Here is a 23992-nt window from a genome sequence, read left to right on the forward strand (position 1 = left end):
ACTAAATGGTTATGGAGTGTTTTGAAATTAAAAGGTAAAGAAAGGGTACAAGTGTCTTAGTCCAAATTGTTGAATTTATTTCAAAATGTTGTTTTTAACAAACTTGAATTTCCCTTTAAATCTGATTTTTTGAACAATTACCAATCTCCACAATCTGTTATAATTCATAATTCTTCATGGTCAACTCTCCCTGCACCTACACTCTCTTCTCCACATTCCTCAGATGTTGCAGTACCTTCTATTCCTCCATCTCTTCCAGCTGCAGGCCATTCTCCATCACCTCCTCGGTCAGCCTCTCCTTTACTTCATGTATCACCCCACAACCCTATGACCCCTTTTTCTATTGATACTGTTATTTTGGCTTTAGGTTCAAAGGGGGAATTTGGTCTCTTCTAACAATTTTTCTGATCATGGTCATGATGATATATAATGCAACACTTGAACTTGAACCTGAACCCATGCCTACACCACATGCTCCATATCAATCTACTCATCCAATGATTACAAGAGGAAAAGCAGGAATTTTCAAGCCATGAACCCTGCTCAATGAAACTCAATTTGCTTCGGCACATAAAGAATTTAATTACAAGTGTTCAAGAAGCTATTTTGCACAAAGGTTGGAATGGCACAATGAATACTAAATAATTGCCTTAAAACGTAATAAAACTTGGACTTGGGTTCTTGTGCCTCCTTCTTCGCACTACAACCTAGTGAGAAATAAGTGGGTGTTTCGCAAAAAATACAATATGTTGATGGTTCATTTTAGATGTTCAAGGCTCGTTTAGTGGCAAAAGAATTTCACCAATGACCTGAGATGGATTTTGGAGAAACCTACAACCATGTTATTAAGAAATTAGGACATAAGGTAACTCGATATCAAAAACGCTTTTCTAAATGGTGTCTTGAAAGAAGATGTTTACATGGCACAATCCTTTGGGGTTTTAAGAGAAAGGAAAGGAGCACTTTGTTTTGCAAACTAAACAAGTCATTGTATGGTTTGAAATAGGCCCCTAGAGTCTGGTTTGATAAATTAAAGAGCACCTTGTTGGAGTGAAAATTCAACAATTCAAAATCTGATACTTCTCTATTCTTCTTTAACTTGGAAAAGATTATAATCCTTGTCTTAATATATGTGGATGATATTATTGTGACAGGTAATGACACAAAGAATGTAAAAGGCCTGATTGCTCAATTGAAGAAATGCTTCACACTCAAGGACCTAGGACTACTCCATTTCTTTATCAGCATTGAAGTGTATCGTAACTCCATAGGGTTATACTTGACGCAAACCAAATACATTGAAGAGTCATTGAAGAAAGCTGACCTGACACACGTAAAGCCATGCCCCACTCCAATCACAGCTGGTAAACCTATGTCTTTAACTGATGGTGAATCAATGTATAATCCCACTGTCTATAGGAGCATTGTAGGAGATTTGCAAAATTTATGCCACACTCGACTAAACATAGCTTATGTTGTAAATAAGCTAAGCCAATTCCTACTAGCTCCCACATAAGTACATTGGAGTGGTGCAAAGAGGGTTCTCAGATATTTGAAGGGTACGATGAATCTTGGGCTACACATCACTTATTGTGATAAACTAAGTTTGACATGGTTTTTAGATGCAGATGGGGTCTGCTGCCCAGATGATAGACGCTCAACATTAGGGTATTGTGAGTTCTTAGGCGAAACATTGATCTCTTGGTCTTCAAAGAAACAACAAATCGTCTCAAGATCGAGTACCGAGTTAGAATATCGTGCTTTGGCGCATGTTGCCGCTGAGATATCTTGGGTAGAATCGTTACTGAAAGAATTGAACTTCCCTTTAACTCAACCAGCAATCACCTGGTGTGACAATGTCAGTGGAAGCTCACTTGTATCAAATCCTGTGTTTCATGGTCGAACCAAACACATTTAAATCAACGTTCATTTTGTCTGAGACAAGATTTTGAACAAGGAACTTGAGATCAAATACATCTCCTCTCATGATCAGTTAACAGATTGCCTTACAAAAGGGGTGTCACAGTTTAATTGTCTTGTCAACAAACTTGGAGTGAGAATCTCTCCATTTCGTTTGAGGGGGCATGTTGAGAAACAGAAATATTTCTCTTTAATGCCCTGCTACTTGGATTGCCCTGATGTCGCCCTTTACATTCTCTCTGCATAACAGATATGTGTTGAATTCTGTACCAACATTTACCCGAGCAAATATTTGCAATCATTAGGATATCATTGTTAGACTATTCCTTACTATTCAATTATTTGTTGAGAGCTGTATATGAGCCCTATGTATTAGTCATTGCTCTATAAATTCAGTGAAATGGACTCAGTCATGATTTGAGCTTAGATTTACAATATTCACCATTAGCCTTTGTTGAAATGAAAGGTCTAGAAGCATCTGGATCAAAGAATAAAGAATATTCTGAAGAATAAAATCAGTAGATTTTGTTACTGTTAATATTGATTGTACCATTGTGTATATTCCTCTGACATCTGTCATGGTCCCATATTAAGGGAATATTATTCTGTTATTCATTAGCCAATATGATTGCTCTTTATTACTCTTTATTTTGTATATAAAAGGCAGTTGTACACCTCTGTAATATTCAAGTTGGAAAATCAATACTAATCATATCTTCTCCTAATATTGATTCTTGCCCTTTTTATCTTGGTATCAGAGCTAGAAAAGCTCCGTGATTCTCGCCAATGGAGACTCCAACTTCAGCCGAAAAATCCTCCACAAATGAGCCAGCTGTGACCATGACAGCTCTTCCTTCTGAACCTGTCATTCCTGTACCAAACACTATTTCTTCACCTTTTCAAAGCCTTGCACCTCTCACTATTAAACTTGACAGAACTAACTATCCTTATTGAAAATCGCAAGTGCTCCCTGCTCTTAGAGCATATGATCTTGAAGGATATATACTAGGCACTAAACTCTGCCCTCCACAGTTTGTCGACAACACCATTGGAGGCTCCATTCCCGGTGAATCACGGCAAATCAACCTTGGGTACGCTATGTGGCGACGCACAGACCAATCGATCCTAAGCTGGTTACTAAACTCCATCTCTGAATCTATGTTTGGACATGTTGTTGGCTGCCAATCGTCTCATGAACTCTGGGTCATCCTTGACCGACTTTACACCACCAGCTCCAAAGCAAGAATCCTACAACTTCGTTTCCAACTTCAGTCTCTAAAAAAGGGAAGTCTCACTATACATGACTATATTCTCAAAATGAAAAATATTTCTGACGGTCTCTCTGCTGCAGGACAACTTCTTTCAGATGATGACTTGATTCTGTACATCTTGGGAGGACTAGGTCATGAATATGAATCTGTGGTGGTCAATTTAACCTCTAGACATGACTCCATCACATTGCAGGAAGTACAATATATGCTACAAAGCCATGAAATTCGTCTGGAACAACACAACAGCACCAATGGTGACTTTAATCCCACTGCCAATCTTGCCGCTCAAATGCGAAGGAATCTCACACTTGGAGGTCAACCCGCTGCTCCCAATCAGTTCTCAAACCGCTCTTTCTCCAACCGTGGAAGAGGACGTGGGAGAGGAAGAACCAACAACAATCGACCTACCTGTCAACTGTGCAACAAAATAGGTCATACAGTTGCTAAATGTTACCATCGGTTTGATCCCAACTTTCAATCACAAACAACCAATCAGCAGCAGCAATCATACCAGCAGGGAAATAACAATCAAAACAACTCTTCCAACGATCAACAAGCTTACTTCACAGCAACTGAGAACAACAGTGACAATGCGTGGTACATCGACAGTGGTGCCACCAACCATGTCACAGCTGAGCCTTCAAATCTGCAACAAAAATCAGATCGGAAAGGTATCACACACTTACTCATTGGCAATGGTTTTCCTCTTCCTGTTACTCATGTTGGATCTAGTTTCATACACAATTCCAATAAACACTTGAACTTGAAAAATATTCTTTGTGTTCCCGCTATCACTAAAAATTTGTTATCTATCTCTCAATTAACCAAAGACAATGTTGTATCTGTTGAATTTTATGCTAATCGTTGTGTTGTGAAGGATCTAACCACGAAGACGGAGCTGCTGCAGGGAATGCTTAGCAATGGTTTGTATCGGCTAACACTTGGTGTGCCACTGTCATCATTTAAGTCCAAATATACTTTCAATTCATGTTGTTTATTTTCCTCCAAGAGCAGCAAATCTGCCAAGCTTCCTCAGTCTAGTTCAAACAAAGTTAAATCGAGTCCTGTGTCCAGTCCAAAACTTGTTCAGTCACTGTTTACCGAGTCTTCTTTTAATTATGATATCAATGTATGGCACATGAGGTTGGGCCACCCAAATATCAATGTAATGAAACACATGTTAACAAATGAAAAAGTCTCTCTTCAATCTAATCCAAAATTTTGCAATGATTGTCACATAGGAAAATCCAAATACAAACACTACAGTGCATCCAACTCAGTCAGTCACTCACCGCTTGAACTCATTCATTCCGATGTTTGGGGTCCATCTCCAATCGAATCAAGAGAGGGTTATAGGTACTATGTTCACTTCATAGATGACCATAGCAACTTTACATGGATTTTTCCTTTAAAATTAAAGTCTGATGTCAAACAAACCTTCATCAATTTTCAAAAATTCGTTGAAAGGAAGTTTGATGCCAAAATTAAAACCCTTCAGTCCGATTGGGGAGGAGAGTATAGGAGTTTAGCTCCTTTTCTTCAGTCTATAGGAGTTCACTTTCGTCATCCTAGTCCACACACACACCCCCAAAATGGTAAATCCGAACGGAAGCACTGTCACATCATTGAAATGGGACTCACACTACTAGCACAAGCCTCCATGCCTCTTAGATTTTGGTGTGATAATTAATCACCTCTCCACACCAACTTTAGCTCACCAGTCCCCTCTCGAAAAATTGTTTAAAGTGACTCCGAATATGAAATTTTTGAAAGTGTTTGGTTGTGCTTGCTTTCCTCATCTCCGTGACTACAACAATCACAAATTTTCTTTTCGGTCAGCCAAGTGTGTCTTCCTAGGCTACATCCCCAATCACAAAGGCTATCGTTGCCTTCATCCAAGTGGTCGAATTTACATCGCCCACAGTGTGTCATTCAATGAAATGGAATTTCCATTCGCCACTGGTTTTGGCCTAAACCAGTCCACAACATCACAGTTCACATATTCTCACTCTAACTTTAATTATAATCATTGGTTACCTTTTGTTACAGCTAGCTCTTATGATGACAGCACACCAAGGCCTACCACCGATACTCCTCATTGCTCAACAAGTCCTGCAGCAGATCCTTCATCACCATCTTCGGGTTCAGCATCCTCCTCCGATCAGCCTACAAGTCCACAAGCAGTAAGTTCTTTCTCCACTATCCCATCAGAAATCCACCTACCACCTATGCCTCTTTCCCCTCCCTCACCTCACCTACCCTCCCCTGCTGCCCCTGCCCCGAGTCACCCCATGATCACACGATCCAAGGCGGGAATATACAAACCCAAAACTTACCTTGCCTCACTTCTCAAAGAACCTCAACTTCCTGCTCTCACCCTCACCATACCCAACTCTGTGGCTGCTGCCCTTGCCATTCCAGTTTGGAAAAATGCTATGGACATTGAGCACCTTGCCTTAATCAAAAACAAAACATACACTCTTGTCCCCCGCTTGCCTCACATGCACATTGTTGACAACAAATGGATTTTTCAAATTAAATTCCACTCCGATGGCTCGGTTGAACGACGCAAAGCGCGTCTCGTAGCAAAAGGTTTCCAACAGCTTCCTGGTGTTGATTTTTTCGAAACATTTAGTCCCGTAGTGAAGCCATCCACCATCCGAGTCATTCTATCTCTTGCTGTCTCTTTTGATTGGGACATTCAACAAATCGACATCAATAATGCCTTTCTCAATGGCACCTTGAATGAAGAGGTTTACATGTCACAACCCGAAGGCTACATTGATCCCAAATTCCCTCACCACGTCTGCAAGCTTCATCGAGCTATCTACGACCTTAAACAAGCTCCGCGAGCCTGGTTTGACACTCTCCGCATCTCCCTCATTACTCTTGGATTCAAGAACTCGGTCTCCGATAACTCTCTCTTTTATTACTGTCATGGGGATGCTCGCCTCTATGTTCTCGTCTATGTTGATGACATACTTCTTACCGGCAACAATTCTTCTCAAGTCAAGCACATCATCCGGCAATTGAACTCTCAATTTGCTCTCAAGTCTCTTGGTTCGATAAATTACTTCCTTGGTTTTGAGACAACTAGGGGGCAAGATGGTCTACACTTGTCACAAACCAAATACTCTCTTGATCTTCTCAAAAAGACTCACATGCTTGGGGCCAAACCTTACCCAACTCCCATGATTCAAAGTAACAAACTTCATCTCCTTGACAGTGAACCGTTTGAAGATATTACTCAATATAGGAGCGTTATTGGTGCACTGCAATATCTTACACTCAGTAGACCCGACATTGCCTATTCGGTAAACAAACTCAGTCAATTCCTTCAAGCTCCCACCAGGAACCATTGGTTAGCTTGCAAAAGAATATTGAGGTATATAGCAGGGACAATTGGTGAAGGCATCCAATTTGCAAAATCAACCAGTTCTGCCATTGAAAGTTACTGTGATTCAGATTGGGCCAGCTCACTTGATGACCGAAAATCCACTTCAGGATACTGTGTCTACTTCGGCTCAAATCTAATCAGTTGGAGTTCAAGAAAACAAAAATCAGTCGCTCGATCTAGTACTGAAGCCGAATATAGAGCCTTAGCTCAAACCTGCACTGAGATAATTTGGCTTCAGTCATTGCTCACTGAAATCGGCATAAACCACACCAAACCAGCAATCATATGGTGCGACAATTCAGGCGCTAGACAATTAGCTTCCAACCCTGTTTTTCATGCAAGGACAAAGCACATAGAAATAGATGTGCACTTCATCAGAGATAAAGTTTTAAACAAAGACATAGAAGTGAGATATGTCCCAACCGAAGAGCAAACTGCTGATATTTTAACTAAGTCACTGCCGTATTCAACCTTTCAATACTTGAAGAACAAGCTGACTGTCTCGCCCTCTCCACAGCTCAGCTTGAGGGGGCATGTTGAAATGAAAGGTCTAGAAGCATCTGGATCAAAGAATAAAGAATATTCTGAAGAATAAAATCAGCAGATTTTGTTACCGTTAATATTGATTGTACCATTGTGTATATTCCTCTGACATCTGTCATGGTCCCATATTAAGGGAATATTATTCTGTTGTTCATTAGCCAATAGGATTGCTCTTTATTACTCTTTATTTTGTATATAAAAGGTAGTTGTACACCTCTGTAATACTCAAGTTGGAAAATCAATACTAATCATATCTTCTCCTAATATTGATTCTTGCCCTTTTTATCTGCCTTTTTTAGACGACCTTCATTTGTCCAAACTTTTCAAGTGTCTCTTTTGTTTCTCGTGTTAAGAAGTCTTGTAACAAAGTTATTCATTTTTTTTTCTGCCAATTTGGCTCTCCCCTCTAATTGTAATCAAACTTGGTTTGGGGGTTTCCCAACTGTCCAGATTTGCCTACCCCATAGTTGTTAAGTAATAAAAGTTCCTTTCAAAAAAAAAATAATAATAATTAACAAAAAAAAATAGTTATAATATTTTCGTGAAAAATTTTGAATAGTACTTTTTCCAAAAAAGAAGTATGAATAGTATAGGGGACTATTCAATTAGGACACGAAGACAAACCTAAAATTATTAAAGTATGAGAGAAAGCAAATGTGTGAGTATGACTAAATATCGTCACAGTGTCTCTTTCCATAAAATATCTAAAAAAAAAATTGTGAACCTAAACCAACACGCGACCCCAAACCCATCGACACGTGGCCTCCTCTCTTTAACAACATTATTCTTCTCACACCCAAATCAAAATAAATAGCCAACTTAAAAAAACAACCCATGGACAGCACAACCCGCCACGTCATTGTTTCTACACCGAAATTTTTTTTAATGGGGACCACACCAAACTAAATCTTCCAACCCAATCACTAACCGCAAGATCTATGCTCCACGTGTCCAAGATCTAATCTCGACCGTCCACGTCCCTGTTTGAAAAATCTAACCCACTGGTCCATACGACCCCATGCGGCGCTAATCCATCCATACAAATTCCCTCGACGGTTCAGATTTGTTCTCTTTCAAAATCTGCTTTTACTTACTTTAATCAATTTTCTTTGCCCTACGCTTTTTGCTGGCGAAGATTTTTTTTTTTTTTTGAGATTCTTTCATGAGGAAACGATTGAAGCCGCTTTCGTCACCGACGAAGGATCACCGGAGAATGACGTTAAATTCGGTGGAATTATCGATCGTTAAAAGAAAGAGAGCTAACAGAAAGAGAGTACTGAAACTCCAATCACTCAACTACACGTGTCAGAAGAAGAGCAATAATAGCGGAGATGACAACAATAAACAGTTACATTGCCGTGAAGATCCGTTAAAGATAACGGTCTCGTTATCGTCTTCTTCTTCATCGTTGGGAGAAAACGTTGACGGCGTCGTTTTATCGAGAGAGACAAGAGAGGAAAAACATTACGGCGTCGTTTCGGTTATAGGAAGGAGGAGCGAGATGGAAGACGCTGTGAGAGTCGAGTTAGATTTTGCAGTCAAAGGAAGTAAGAAGTTTGACTTTTTTGGTGTGTACGACGGTCACGGTGGAGCTCACGTGGCTGGCATGTGCCGGGAGAGATTACACGAAGTTTTAGTCTCGGAGCTTGAAAATAATAATAATGGTGATGATGATGAGTGTGAATGGGAAAAGATATTGGAAGGGTGTTTTGGTAAAATGGATGAAGAGGTGAGAGGTAATGCGGCGGCGAGGACGGTGGGGACGACGGCGGTTGTGGGTGTTGTGGGAGAGGATGAGGTGGTTGTTGCCAATTGTGGTGATTGTAGAGCCGTTTTGTCAAGAGATGGTGTTCCTTTAGCCTTGTCTACTGATCATAAGGTAAAAGAAAAAAAGTAATTTTCTATTTTAGATTTAATCTTGTATTATTATTATTTCAACAATGTGTGGAACAAACATATTCAAATAGCGGCGTAATTAGAAAAATTTTTTAGTTTGTGAGGAGGTATAAGTCATGTTAAATTGTAATTTTTATACTGTTTTGTCGGTAGATTCTTATCATATTAAATAAAGTACATACAAGACTCTAATTCTAGATTATAAATAATCTAAACAGAAATATACGTAGTATTTTTACTTTTAAATATTTTTTTAATAAATTTAAAATAAAATCTAAATTAACGAAATTAGATAAAAATTACAGTTTTATAAACAATAAATATTTATATCGTTAAAAAAAAATTAAATTTATACCGTTTACAAATATAAAATTTTAAGTATTTATAATTTAATGACATGAAAATAACATTTATGTGTAACCAAAATTTGTTAGTGTAATATAAATTCTGCAAAAATATATTTTTAATAATTTAATTAAACAAAGGAAAAGTACTTTTAATTTCATGATTTATTTATTTATTTTCTTCTTTTGTTTCCAGCTTTTTCTACATGAATTTGGGAAATAATGTTTATTTTATAAAAGTTTGTGATGATTAAATGAGTTATTATTATTATTATTACTATTATTTAATGAGTTATTATTATTATTATTATTTTCTTTTTGTGATTTAGGATAGATTATTAGGCTGCATGCCCCGATTGGAAAAGAAGAATTGTGTACAGAAGAATGAAGGGAACATGAGTCTAAGAAACTAATTGTCGCACATAGAATAAAATATAAATTAAATGGTAGAGAATTGAGCTATGTATAAGAACATGAACTACTCTACTTATCGTCAATTAGTTTTGAGATGGAACTTCACGATTCTCAATACTAGAAAAAATAATACGTTTTAATACTAAAGATTAATTCAAATTAAGATCAACAGCGGATTTTTTTTTTCTTTAAAAGTAAATAAAATTATTAAATAATGCACGGGTTTTGAATTGATGGTTGAAGAAAATAAAGGTAGCTTTTTGTGGTGTGACTCCCCTCTTTACCAATAATGAATACATGTATATTAACACAAATATATATCTGAGATCTCCTATGTCTATATATTACATGTATATGATGTATATTAATCTCCTTTTAACTCTCTGGTCTCATTAATTATTATGATAAAACTTGTGAGTAAGAATGTAATTAGGATTTAATTAATTAATTAAAGCAATATTATTATAATAATGTATAATTAAATTGTATTAATTTGATGGTGTTTTAATTAATTATTTGTACACAGCCAAACAGAAGAGATGAGTTGGAGAGAATTGAAAATGCAGGTGGAAGGGTCATAAATTGGAATGGGTACCGTGTTCTCGGAGTTCTTGCCACTTCAAGATCTATAGGTACGTATTGTATAAGGGCTCGTTTGGAACGCCGTATTAGGTCGTATTGTATTGTATTGTATTATATTGAATTGGATTATATATCATATTTTTATATAATACTATGTTAAACTTTAATTTATACTAAAATATTATATATTTAGGTGTCCATCAAATTTAATACCACATATAGTTTTACATAAAAAATATTGCATAAAATGCATTTCAATATAATACAATACAATACAATACGACTTAATACGGCGTTCCAAACGAGCCCTAAAGGTGTTATTTTCTCCTTATGAAAATTATAAATTATTTCACTTTATTATTAAATCAAAATAATATTTACAATGCCACAAAAAAAAAAGAGTAAACTTACATTGCATTAAGCATTATTCTTGAAAAGCATAAATAGTTCTTTCACTCAAATGTTAAAGAATTGTGGAAAGAGTACTTTTTTATCAAATAAGCTTAAAATTTCTTGGGTTACATTTGAGTTTTTTTATCCCGTGTTTTACAAAAGTTACTAATTAGATCTTCTGTTTTGTTAAATGACAAAATAAATCTTGTATTTTTTAAAATAATACAAATAGGAGCCTGAACTGATTTTTTATCATAATAAAATTTAATAATAATCCGATCGAAATGTGTTATGATAAAATTATTTACATTTTTTGTATATATTCGTGTGTCTTCAAGTTCGTTATATTAAAAAAAGTTGTCAAAAATTAAGCTAAGGTCCTATTTTTATCATTTTAGAAAATATATGGTCTATTTTGTCATTTAACACTAAACAGAAGGTTCAATCTATAACTTTTGCAAAACACAGTGTCCAAAATAATATTTATCTTTTTTTTTAAAAAAATAACATTTGGGTAGTTTAAAATAGCTGGAAGATCACCTCCAATATATAGTTAAAATTCTATAATTGTGCTCTAATACAGTAGGTAGTAGGTGTAAAATAAATTTTATTTCAATAAAAATGTATAATAATATCAAAAGAGCACTCCATTCCATTGGAGATGCTGCTTGATTTACGTGTTTTGTGGTACATTTAACATAATTTTTAACTTAAATCATATTATACACTATTATTAGAGTTCAATTTTATAAACATGACTAAAATTTTCTAATACACCACATTTATAACTCTCGAGTTACATGTTGCTCAATGATTAATCTAAAATTCATTCCGTGGTTACTAATAATAATGATGTTTTCAAAACTATCCGAATGGACATCTTTTAAACACATGATCGTTTTTCCTAATATAATAATGGAGAGTGAAGACATACACATGCAATAATTATTATACTTTATATATATAAGTATATATATATTTTTTTACATTAAAGTATAATTAAACTAATTATATATATATGGGTGACTATTCAATGGTTACATTTTTATTGTAACCATATGGTTACATTTTTCTTTAACCTGTAATAGAAGGTTACTAATAAGTAGACTTTCCTTTTTTAGATTTAATTAACTATTTTCTTAAAATAATTAATTAAATAGACATTCCTTTTTTAGAATTATTTAATTACAATTAATTATTTTCTTAAAATAATTAATTAAATATTTAACAAGACTTCTTTTAGTAATTAATATTTATATTTAAATCATTACTTGAATTATTTTAATAATTAAGCCATTTAATTATAATATTTACAAAAAAATTTATTTTTTTTACAAAAATTAAACTTCTTTTGACACAAATTAAAATTCTCTTCTCATAATAAATTTTCAAATAATTAATTATTTTTAAATGATATTTAATTATTTTGTTACAATTATATGAACTAAGTATGAGGCCTCAAGCTAATCAATCGATAACAAGTGCAGCCATTTTTTTTTAAAAAAAATCTTTCAACTTATTTCATTTTTTACTTTTTAAATATCTAAATAAAAAAATTAAATAATTATGCGTAATAATTTAAAATTAAGATTACAAGTATAATAAAATTTAAATTATGAAATTATATGTGTATAATTTTAAATTATAAAAAAATTTGCTATAAAATTTTAAATAATTTAAGTATAAAAAAATAAATTGCTAAGAGATCCTTATATAGTAATAAATTGCAAAAAATTAATTAATAATTATAATTAATTTAATTTTAAAATATAATTAATCTTAATTAAAGTTTTATAAGGAAATAAATGATTAGGTTACTTTCAGGTTACAAGTTATTTTTTATTTATTTTTATTTAATTTCCAAATTAATCACAACCATTAAATAGTAATCCAATGGCTTAAAAAAATGTAACCATGATGGTTACAATAAAAATGTAACCATTGAAACTTCTTCCATATATATAGTAATCCAAATTAATTTCCAAATTAATTTGGAAATTAATCACAACCATTAAATAGTAATCCAATGGCTTAAAAAAATGTAACCATGATGGTTACAATAAAAATGTAACCATTGAAACTTCTTTCATATATATATATATATATATATACTATAATAATTGGTTTATTGTGTGATTTTTTTGGGTGTACGTACGTACAATTAGGTGATGAATACATGAGGCCATTCGTGATATGGAAACCTGAAGTAACAGTAACAAAGAGAACTGATAAAGACGAGTTCCTCATACTTGGAAGTGATGGTTTATGGGATGTGGTTTCTAATCAACTTGCATGTAAGGTTGTCAAGAAATGCTTTCACTCTCAAAGGAACAGACTTTCTAATAACAAAGACCTTCTTAACCGTGGAGGAAGCCGCTCAACCGCGGCTGCTGCCCTCTTAGCCGAGCTGGCAATGGCTCGGGGCAGCAGAGATAACATTAGTGTTATAGTCGTCGACCTCGCCAAACCCTAGCTACGTAGTACGTACTCATTATTAATTGGTTAATTTGTTATATAGAGTAAATATTATTTTGAATTTTACGTTTTGTAAAAATTATTGATTGGATAATCTGTTTTGTTAAATGATAATTCGAACAGTGCTGTATTTTTTTTTAAATGATACAAAATAATATTCTGAGCGCTTATTTTCATCAAAAGAAAACTTTATAATAACATAATGTAAATGTGTTATAATCAGACTAATTATATTTTTTTTTATATTTGGTCGTACATAGAAACTAGCTACATGTATTATATTAAGAAAAAGTTGAAGAAAGTTGAGCTTATTATTTTGTATCATATTTTAAAATATAACATCTTATTTATCATTTAACAAAATAATAAATTCAATCTCTAAATTTTGTAATACACAGAATTCCAAATATATTTAACCTATTATACCTACATATATATTTATTGTCCTCGTTATATTTCTCTTTATTATTTTAATAGAAGAATACATATCATTTCAAAAAAAAAATAATAATAAAAAAAATAGAGGATTATAAATGATATATATATATAGATATTCGGTTAATTAGGATTTTTGTCCCCTGAACTTTGACATGTACCAAATCATGCTCCCTGAACTTTTAAGGTCATTGAAAATACTCCTGAACTATTAAGATTGTTGGATTTAAGGACTTTTTTCTAATTTTAGTAAAAAAATCTAACATGGATAAAAGTTCAGGGGGCATAATTTAGTACATGTTAAAGTTCGAAGGACATGATTTGGTAGATATCAAAGTCTGGGGAACATGGTTTAGTACATAAACAATCATTAAAATAGTAAAATTGAATAAAATTAGACAAAAGTCCTTAAATCTAACAATCTCAATAGTTCAGGGGGCATTTTCAATGGCCTCAAAAGTTCATGGGCATAATTTGGTACATGTCAAAGTTCAGGGGGTGAAAATCCTAATTAGCTTATATATTTATATATAAAGCGTTTTTGGATCAACGTGCATGCAATGTAGTACGTAAGAATCATCATATGATCAATTAAAATTTGGGGTAACTTGAAAAATGCCTATTTTTTAATCAAGTAATTAAATTTACTTTTAATTTTTATTTAATTGAAATATCTCTCTTTTTTATATGTACTGTGTAAAATATCCTGACATAAAGGAGTCGCATAGAAAGTATCTTAAAGTGACAGAGATAAAATTGGTAGTTTAAAAAAAGAGGTAAAAATGATAGAATTTAAAAAAGAGAGTAAAAATAAAAGAAAACGATATAAAAAGGGCATAGAGTCTAATTTCTACTTAAAATTTGTTGGTTGTTTATTGATATTACTGGAATGTAGAGTTGAATGATTCCATTTTGTGATACATTCAAATTAATTTCAATTATTTTTATCCTGCATGTAATATTATTTCATTGAACTATATATTATATCATGTATATCATGTATTTCATTTATGTATTTGAATTCAGTTTCGTTTGAGTTTGAGTTTGATTCTCATATGTATACACCGCGTTCACTATATTTTATTCAATCTGTATATATATATATATGCATCCATATGTTTTTAGTTTGGTGTGTTACTTTTTTTGGTTTTTTTGTTTGTTTGTTTGTTTTTTTTTTTTTTTGAAAGAATAATAGGTTAGTTTTTGGTTAAAAAATACCTACTTTTAAGATTTAATTGAATTTAAAATTATAGAACTATATTGTAAAACTCAGAGGACAAACCTCGTTTTTTTTTTTAGAAAAAGAAAGACCCCAAAGAAACCATTTTTCAAGCAAGAAGTTTATACAAAAAGAAATGGGACACTAAGTGCATGTTTAGTATCATAATTAAAAAACTGTTTTTTGTTTTTAAAAACAAAAAATTGTTTTCTATTGTTTTCAGAAAACAAAGTTACAAAAAATAAGAATTTTGAAAACAACAAAATGTTGTTTTCTATTTTAAAAACCAATTCACTTTTAGTCAATATTGTTTTTAAAAAACACTAACCAAACATAACTTGTTTTTAAAAACTTCAAAAACTATTTTTTGTTCTCATTTCTAAAAATAATTTTTAAAAACAAAAAACAATACCAAACATGCTCAATTCATTGATCAAAGGTGTCTTGATAATTTTCGACCAGACATATTTAGTATAAAAGTATTAATTGATTGGAAGATTAGCAAAATAAAAAACTAAGAAGCTATGAAAACAATTAAAATTAGGCCCAAAGAGGAGGCCAAGGTGACTTGGTTGTTAAATGAGATAATTTCACAAAAAAAAAAAAAAAAAAAAAAAAAAAAAAAGAAACCTCAAAAATAACAAAAAATAATTACAAAAATGTTGTTGTATGGAATTTTAAATATTTTTACAGTTTTTAAGATTTTATTTACATAAGATATGATATTTTGATGTAGCACAATTTGTTGTTGATTTTTTTATTATCTGTATAATATTTTTTTATGTTATTTTGATGTTGTTTTTCAAATACTTTTATATTGTATTTTTCTTATATTTTTATAGAATACCATAAAAATGTTTGGAAAAAAAAAAAACTTTGATCATAAAAGTATAAATATTTTACTAAAAATGGCAATTTATATAATTTTCTCTTGTTAAATTTCATTATTATTATTATTATTATTATTATTATTGAATTTTACCTCTACTTAAAAAATGATGTTGAATAACTAAGTAATTTGAAACTATACTAGCTAGAAATAATTAGAATATTGCTCATGTAGTATATGAAACCATGCCAACACTTTATGTTTAGTTTTATAGTACCCGACAATACTTTATTTAAATTCCAAGTGATATTCAATTCAACCCATTTATAATTGGGATTTTACAAAATTAATACTCCTGTAAAGTGGGCAATCTGGCCCATAATTTACATAATAGATCCCATGGATCATTGGGTCTATTGGTCTTGGATTCGAATAAATAGACTTTCTGTTCTTCAACAAATTTGTTTTTCCATTTTTCATGAGGGGATGCTATGGTTCAAATTTAGAGGAAATTAGACTCTATACTCTTTTTATATTGTCTTCTTTTATTTTTACATTCTCTTTTAAAATCTATCATTTTTACCTCTTTTTTTTAACATTGTACCAATTTTACCCGTATCACTTCAAGATACTCTCTACGTGAGTCTCTTATGTCAGGGTATTTTGGGTACAATACATAAAAAAAGAGGTATGCTTCAATTAAATATAAAACTAGAGGTAAATTTGATTAATTGATTAATAAAAGTGGTATTTTTCAACTTACCCCTCAAGTTTATAGCTAGCCCATTAAATAGAAGATCGTATCCTTTTAAAAAAAGAAACAAAAATCTCTAAGTCGAGTTTACTCTCAAATAAAGATTCTACTTCTAAAACTTATTTAAATAAAAAATCTCTTACATAAATTCAAGCAAAATTCTGTGGAACACAACACTACGTAAAAACGTAATTATTTTATTATTGCAAAATTCTGTGGAACACCACAAGACGTAAAAACGTAATTATTTTATTATTGTAAAAACAATTACACTAAGATTTGAATACTTTATCTTGATTACAATACACACCAAGTACTCACTCTTTTTATTTACTAGACACTTACACTTAAAAGTTTACTTGCACACTATTTGATGGGACACTCTTTAGAGTTTTGTTGGGACTTAGTTGAACACACAAGGACACACTTCACTTTCTAGCAAATTGTCAATTTATTATAGCTTAAAACATTCTTGAAAATGACTATTAATTCTTTATGATTCTAGAAAATTCTATAATATTACCAAAATGATATAAAATTCTAGATACTTGTAGAGGAGGTGTTGATCGTTTAACACTCCCCCTGATCAACACCAACTCATCATATTGAGTTGTTTTTTGAGTTTTTGAAATCTTGTAATGTTGAGTCCTTTAGTGAATATGTCTGCTACTTAGTCTTCGCTCTTTATTTGGTGCATTACTAGCTCTTCTTGGAGTATTTTCTCTCTAAGAAAGTGATAATGTACCTCCACATGCTTTGTTCGTGCATGAAAGACTGAATTTTTAGCTAGACGAATAACAAACTGATTATCACAATAAAGCGACACTACATAATCTGTAGGCTGGTTTAGATCCTTCATGCATCAACCATGTACTTTCTTGAGATGCCATTGCTGCTACTCTATACTCTGTTTCTATGGTTGATAAGGATAATGTTGGTTGTCTTTTACTACACCAAGATACTATTGTAGATCCAAGCATGAAAAGATATCCAGTTGTTAATCATCTTGTGTCATGATCTCCAGCATAATCAGCATTGCAGTAGCCAACGATCTTAATCTCATCACTTTTCTTATAAAAGAGAGTACCTTTCATGTACCTCAGTATTCGTCGTACTACTCAAACTCCATAGGAGATGTCTGGTCTTGCTAATGTAAGGTGGATTAAACTACCTTGTCGATACATTGCTCTATCTTGCAAGTCTTGCCCAACATGAGCACAAAACTTAGCATTAGCTTCCATAGGTGTTGATATGGGCTTGCACTCGAGCATTCCAAATCTTTGTAGCAAATCTATAGCATACTTTTGCTGACAGAGAAATAAACCTTCCTCAGTTCGATTAACTTCTAATCCAAGAAAGTGTTTTAATTCTCCAAGCTCATTCATTTGGAAGCGAACTAACAAATTCTTCTTTGTTTGACGAATCTGCTTCATCATGGCCAATAATGATGAGGTCATCGACATATACTAGAACAACTACAATCTTTTCTTCCCTTACTTTGAAAAATAAGCTTGAATCTGGATGTACCATGACATAACCACTCTCCACTAAGAACTCAGCAATCTTGATGTATTATGCTCTTAGAGCCTGCTTCAAATCATAGAACGCTTTTTTCAGTTTACAAATATAATTTGGATAAGCTCTATCCTCAAATCTTCTTGATTGCACCATGTAAATCTCTTGATCTAGTTCTCCATATAGAAAGACGTTCTTCACATTCATTTTCCATAGCTTCCTGTCTTTACTGGCTGCAAGTACTAACAGAACTGTTACGATATTTTGCACACGCAAGTGTACGTATCGTTTCAAGTAGTAAAACTCACCAAGAGTGAGGTCGATCCCACAGGGAGTGTAGTTAAGTACGTTAAAATTAAACTTTTACTTCTATTTGGTTAAATAAAAATAAAGAAAGAATTAAAAATAAGAAACTAGTAAGAAACAATTATTCAAGAGAATTGAAAGTTAATAAAAACTAGGGCTTCGACTTCAATTGTTTCTATTGAATATGGCCTAATATGATTATTTTCCTAATGTTAATTTCTATGCAATAGCAGGTTTACTAAGGTAATTTATGGTCTTCTCAAATATATAAATCTCAATTACATGCAAACTTTCTACTCTCGTGATAAATTTAACATGCAACAGGCATTAAACATAGAAATATCGAAATTCAGTTCTATTTTACTATAGCATATTCGACACTCACTTCTCAGATCTCGCATCAAACTCATAGACAGATAATTGGTGATCAAGCAATTAAAAGTAATTAAGCACAAATAAAATAGAATACATAGAAATTAGGGGGAAAATAAATCATATTAAAACCATAAACAATGTTAAACAATCTCCATCTAACCCTAATTAAATGTTTAGCTACTCATGTTTATGAGAGCACAATCACACATATTAACTTTTAGAAAAGAGATGAAAATAGAGAAGAGAAGAATGCTGAAAACCCTCTGAAGAATGCCTCTAATATTGCAGTTGATCTCTCCACTTTGCATATGTATTCTCTTTGTTTTTCTCTCTGAAATTGCTTGCTGAAATCAACTCCCTTCTTCCCTTTATATAGGCATTGAAGGCCTAAAAAGATGGAAAAAACGCACATGTTTAAATTCCAATTCGAATTTAAATTTTTGGGAAACCTCAAACGAGATATTTTTTTCTGCTGCGTCGACTGATAGTATTTTGGTCATAACTCTCTCGATATTGCTCGGAATTGGACGATTCAAGATGTAAAGGAAAGATAAAAGAGAGATCTAGAACTTTCATGTTTTGACCTTTTCCAAATCTAATCAAAACATCGTCGAATTTAGGCTTGAAGTTTCGGCTTGCACAATTTTCTCTATTTTAAATATCATGATATTTTTATCTTTTTCCCATCTTTTTCTCTAATATTTTTCTAATCTTCTTCTATTTTAAATCTGCAAAAATAAAATATAACAAGCGTAAAAATGCTCCAAACACGATTAAAACTCAATTAAAAATATACTAAACTTAATCTAAAATTAATACTAAAAATAACCTAACAAATTCCCCCAAACTAAGCTTTTACTCGTCCTCGAGTAAGACACTAAATAAACATTAAACAAGTCAATCATCAAAACATGGTTAATTTTTAAGTAGCTTCAATAACATGATTATGAAAAAAATTCACTTATGCATATAATCCAGAATTTGAGTTCAATTACACCATTGACAGATTTTAATTTATATTCATTTAGCTCATAAAACCATATAATGCAATTAACTAACAATTAAACCACTTTATGCATGCCAATTACAATCATCAATCCACTAACCCAGAATTTCATATGCTTGTAATACTTACTATTCTCCACTAATATAGATTAATGCACAACCAAAAATCAAGGTCTTTCTAGGCTTGTAATGTTAGGCTTAGGGTAAAGGTAGTTGAAATGGTCATTTAGGCTTTACTATACCATAAGCTTCTCCAATCATGCCAATCCTAATACCCCTTTTTCTAATTACATGAGAGATATATTTTTTTTTTCTTTTTTTCAACAAGATTACAACAACTTTCTATTTATTTTTTTCTAGATTTGACACTGGTTGTCAGATTTTCTTTTTTCTCTTTTTTTTCAAGTTGTTGTCAATCATTTTTTTTTATTCTCTCAATTTTCACACTTTTTTCCACACACATACAACAAACTTCCCATCCAAATTCCCCCAAACTAAAGATCTACTTATGGTATAATTAGGATTAAATCTTTGGATATTCATGGGTTTATCTTTTCAGGCTCAATATGTGTAGAAACAAAGAATAAGTTAAGGCTCAAAAGGGTAACTAGGATAAAATTACAGGGATGACTTGAAAGGCACAATCGATCCAAAAAAAATGCCTAAATCACTTTCCTAGTCATGCATAATTTATTATTTCGCCTCAAATAGCAAGCAAGCAAATTCTAGAATTTTCCAAACAACTTTTCACATATCAAATTAGCATACATAAACCAATTCAATTACTAGAAAATTACCTAATATGATTCTATGTTCTTTTAAGTATAATATACAACTTAGTCAAGAATGTAATATCACCAAGCACACGGATTTTCGAAAAAAATAAATAAACTTTTCAAATCATGTTGCCTACCTACTTTCAAATTGACTCACATTAAGCAAATTGACTCACAACAATAAAAAACTAAAAATTAAAAATTAAAAGACATAAAACTTAAAAACTCAAAATAAAATTAAGTCACTCCTCCCCCGAACTAAAGTGACACATTGTCCCCAATGTGACATTAAAGAAAAAGGAAAGGAAACTTACCTGGGTGCCACATCAATAAGCGGTTGACGCCCATAATAAGCATCATGCAAGACAACTTGAAAATTATTATTGTACTTGCCTTCAAGCTTGGCAAGCGATGAGTTTGAACAAAAGTCAGCACCAACAACATAAGACTTTGGATGATGAGCTTGGGGAGAAGCCTTTCGTAGCTTGTAGAGGATATAATATGGTGTTGATGAAATACATGGATTCATTGGTGGTTTATTAGTCAATATCATTGATGAAGTCGAATCAATGATGTCATGTGCTTCCTCATCCTCCAATATCACAATATCTACACTTTCATCTAACAACCTTTCTTCTTGTTGCTCACTCTCCACTTGGCTATCCATATCATTGCTTGTGATTTCATATTCAATGAGTTCTTCTTCACAAGGATCTTGATCTTCAATTGTAGGCTCAGTATCTTCCTTGTATTCAACTAATGACCTTTCTTCATTGTAGCAATAACTCTCATAACTTTCATCATTGGAGTTATTACATTCTGAACCATGAGCCATTGAATTATCACATAAGGATCTCACCATGTCAGTTAAGCGATTAATCTCTCCTGAAAGTGATTGCATAAGTGCTAGCAGTTGTTCCTCTTTTTCAGATTGTTGAGATGAATTTGGGCAATAAGGTGGGTATTGGTGACTCCAACCCTAAAGTGATGGATCTCAATGCCAGTCGTAATCAAAATCTGCCATATTATTCAATAGATCTATTACGCCATAGCCTCTCATTAATAGAGGCGCTCCAGTGACCTCTGCTCCATAATCAACCCAGCTTCTTGTTTCATCATTAAGTCCGTTATAAAATAGCCACGTAAAACACCCACTTGAGAAAGTACGATAACATCTCTCTCCATACTCTTTAAATCTCCTCCAAGCAGAATAGAATGACTCATTGTGTTGTTGGGCAAAATCCTCAAGGTATAGCATCTGGATTTACCTTGCAGGTCAAGCTCATCAATAAAACATTAGTAAAATTAAAAAAAAAAAAAAAAACTAAATTAGTACTAAAAAGATAAAAATTTGAAAAAAAAAAATAATACTAAAACTAAAAAGCAAAACCAAATTAGAACAAAATTTAATTTTTAATAATATTAACTAACACTCCCCGGTAACGGCGCCAAAAACTTGTTGCGATATGTTGCACAGGCAAGTGTACGTATCGTTTCAAGTAGTAAAACTCACCAGGAGTGAGGTCGATCCCACAGGGAGTGTAGTTAAGTACGTTAAAATTAAACTTTTACTTCTATTTGGTTAAATAAAAATAAAGAAAGAATTAAAAATAAGAAACTAGTAAGAAACAATTATTCAAGAGAATTGAAAGTTAATAAAAACTAGGGCTTCGACTTCAATTGTTTCTATTGAATATGGCCTAATATGATTATTTTCCTAATGTTAATTTCTATGCAGGTTTACTAAGGTAATTTATAGTCTTCTCAGATATATAAATCTCAATTACATATGCAAACTTTATACTCTCGTGATAAATTTAACATGCAACAGGCATTAAACATAGAAACCCCATAAGTTATCTAAACCATATAGGTACTCTCGTCCTATATCGAAATTCAGTTCTATTTTACTATAGCATATTCGACACTCACTTCTCAGATCTCGCATCAAACTCATAGACAGATAATTGGTGATCAGGCAATTAAAAGTAATTAAGCACAAATAAAATAGAATACATAGAAATTAGGGGGAAAATAAATCATATTAAAACCATAAACAATGTTAAACAATCTCCATCTAACCCTAATTAAATGTTTAGCTACTCATGTTTATGAGAGCACAATCACACATATTAACTTTTAGAAAAGAGATGAAAATAGAGAAGAGAAGAATGCTGAAAACCCTCTGAAGAATGCCTCTAATATTGCAGTTGATCTCTCCACTTTGCATCTGCATTCTCTTTATTTTTCTCTCTGAAATTGCTTGCTGAAATCAACTCCCTTCTTCCCTTTATATAGGCATTGAAGGCCTAAAAAGATGGAAAAAACGCACATGTTTAAATTCCAATTTGAATTTAAATTTTTGGGAAACCTCAAACGAGATATTTTTTTCTGCTGGGTCGATTAATAGTATTTTGGTCATAATAAAGAGAGATCTAGAACTTTCATGTTTTGACCTTTTCCAAAATCTAATCAAAACATCATCGAATTTAGGCTTGAAGTTTCGGCTTCCACACTTTTCTCTATTTTAAATATCATGATATTTTTATCTTTTTCCCATCTTTTTCTCTGATATTTTTCTAATCTTTTTCTATTTTAAATCTGCAAAAATAAAAGATAACAAGCGTAAAAATGCTCCAAACATAATTAAAACTCCATTAAAAATATACTAAACTTAATCTAAAATTAATACTAAAATATACTAAAATATACTAAAATATACACTTTTTCTAAAATATACTAAAAATAACCTAACAAGAACCACACTGTTGTAATCTTGGCGGTTGGTATAATCATTATATCAAATGCATAAAAAGATGTAGCAAATGCACAAAACAACATGTGACAAATAAATATATTTATAGAATTATATGTAACTTTTTTATCAAATACTTATAACATACAATCACAATAAAATATTTAAACTATATTTTTAATATTGTAAACTATTATAAGTTTTTAAAAATTTATAATTAGTCTTAATAATAACTATCATACAAGATAATAAAATATATTTGGAGTTTAGAATTCTCTAAATGCCGAAATAGATAGAGTGTGCAGTGAAACACCCTTTTTTTAGTACAATATAGATTTTTTTTTGGGAAATTTACATAGTATACTAATTTTTGTTATTTTTTTATAAAAATACTGTCAGACGGTATTTTTTATTTTTTTACTGTATTTTTTTATAAGTTTCATACTGCAGTATACTGTGTTAAGTTTTCACTAGTGTTCTACTGGTGTTTTACTAGTGTTCTACTGTTGTTTTGAGTTGTTCTGCTTTGTGTTTTACTGGTGTTTTATAAAAACACAGTATTTTTGAAAAAAATTCCGTGTGACAGTATTTTTGTAAAAGTTAATCTAAATTCCAGTATTTTTGTAAATTTCCTTTTTTTTTTTTCTCTATATTTTACATTATGTTTCCACTACCCCTGAACTTTTTTTTACATCTATCAAAGCCCAAAATCAATGCAATTGAGAAATATTAGTCATTTACATAAGTTGTAAAGTGATACTGATGTTTTAACAATTGTGTTAGTTTTA

The 23992-nt window shown here is 32.0% G+C and overlaps 2 protein-coding genes across 2 annotated transcripts; one reads left to right on the forward strand and one right to left on the reverse strand.

The window, feature by feature from the left end:
• Window positions 1-8190: 8190 nt before the first annotated feature.
• Window positions 8191-13422, forward strand: LOC115717232 (protein phosphatase 2C 51). Its single transcript, XM_030646204.2, has 3 exons — window positions 8191-9010; window positions 10312-10417; window positions 12926-13422. Exons 1-3 carry the CDS (start codon window positions 8294-8296, stop codon window positions 13231-13233), a joined length of 1131 nt encoding a protein of 376 aa, XP_030502064.1. The 5' UTR covers window positions 8191-8293; the 3' UTR covers window positions 13234-13422.
• A 4051-nt stretch (window positions 13423-17473) lies between these two features.
• Window positions 17474-17929, reverse strand: LOC115717488 (uncharacterized mitochondrial protein AtMg00810-like). Its single transcript, XM_030646474.2, has 2 exons — window positions 17644-17929; window positions 17474-17559 (listed from the first exon to the last, which is right to left on the reverse strand). Exons 1-2 carry the CDS (start codon window positions 17927-17929, stop codon window positions 17474-17476), a joined length of 372 nt encoding a protein of 123 aa, XP_030502334.2.
• Window positions 17930-23992: the final 6063 nt, after the last annotated feature.

This window comes from Cannabis sativa, chromosome 5, assembly GCF_029168945.1.
Source record: "Cannabis sativa cultivar Pink pepper isolate KNU-18-1 chromosome 5, ASM2916894v1, whole genome shotgun sequence".
Lineage (NCBI taxonomy): Eukaryota > Viridiplantae > Streptophyta > Magnoliopsida > Rosales > Cannabaceae > Cannabis > Cannabis sativa.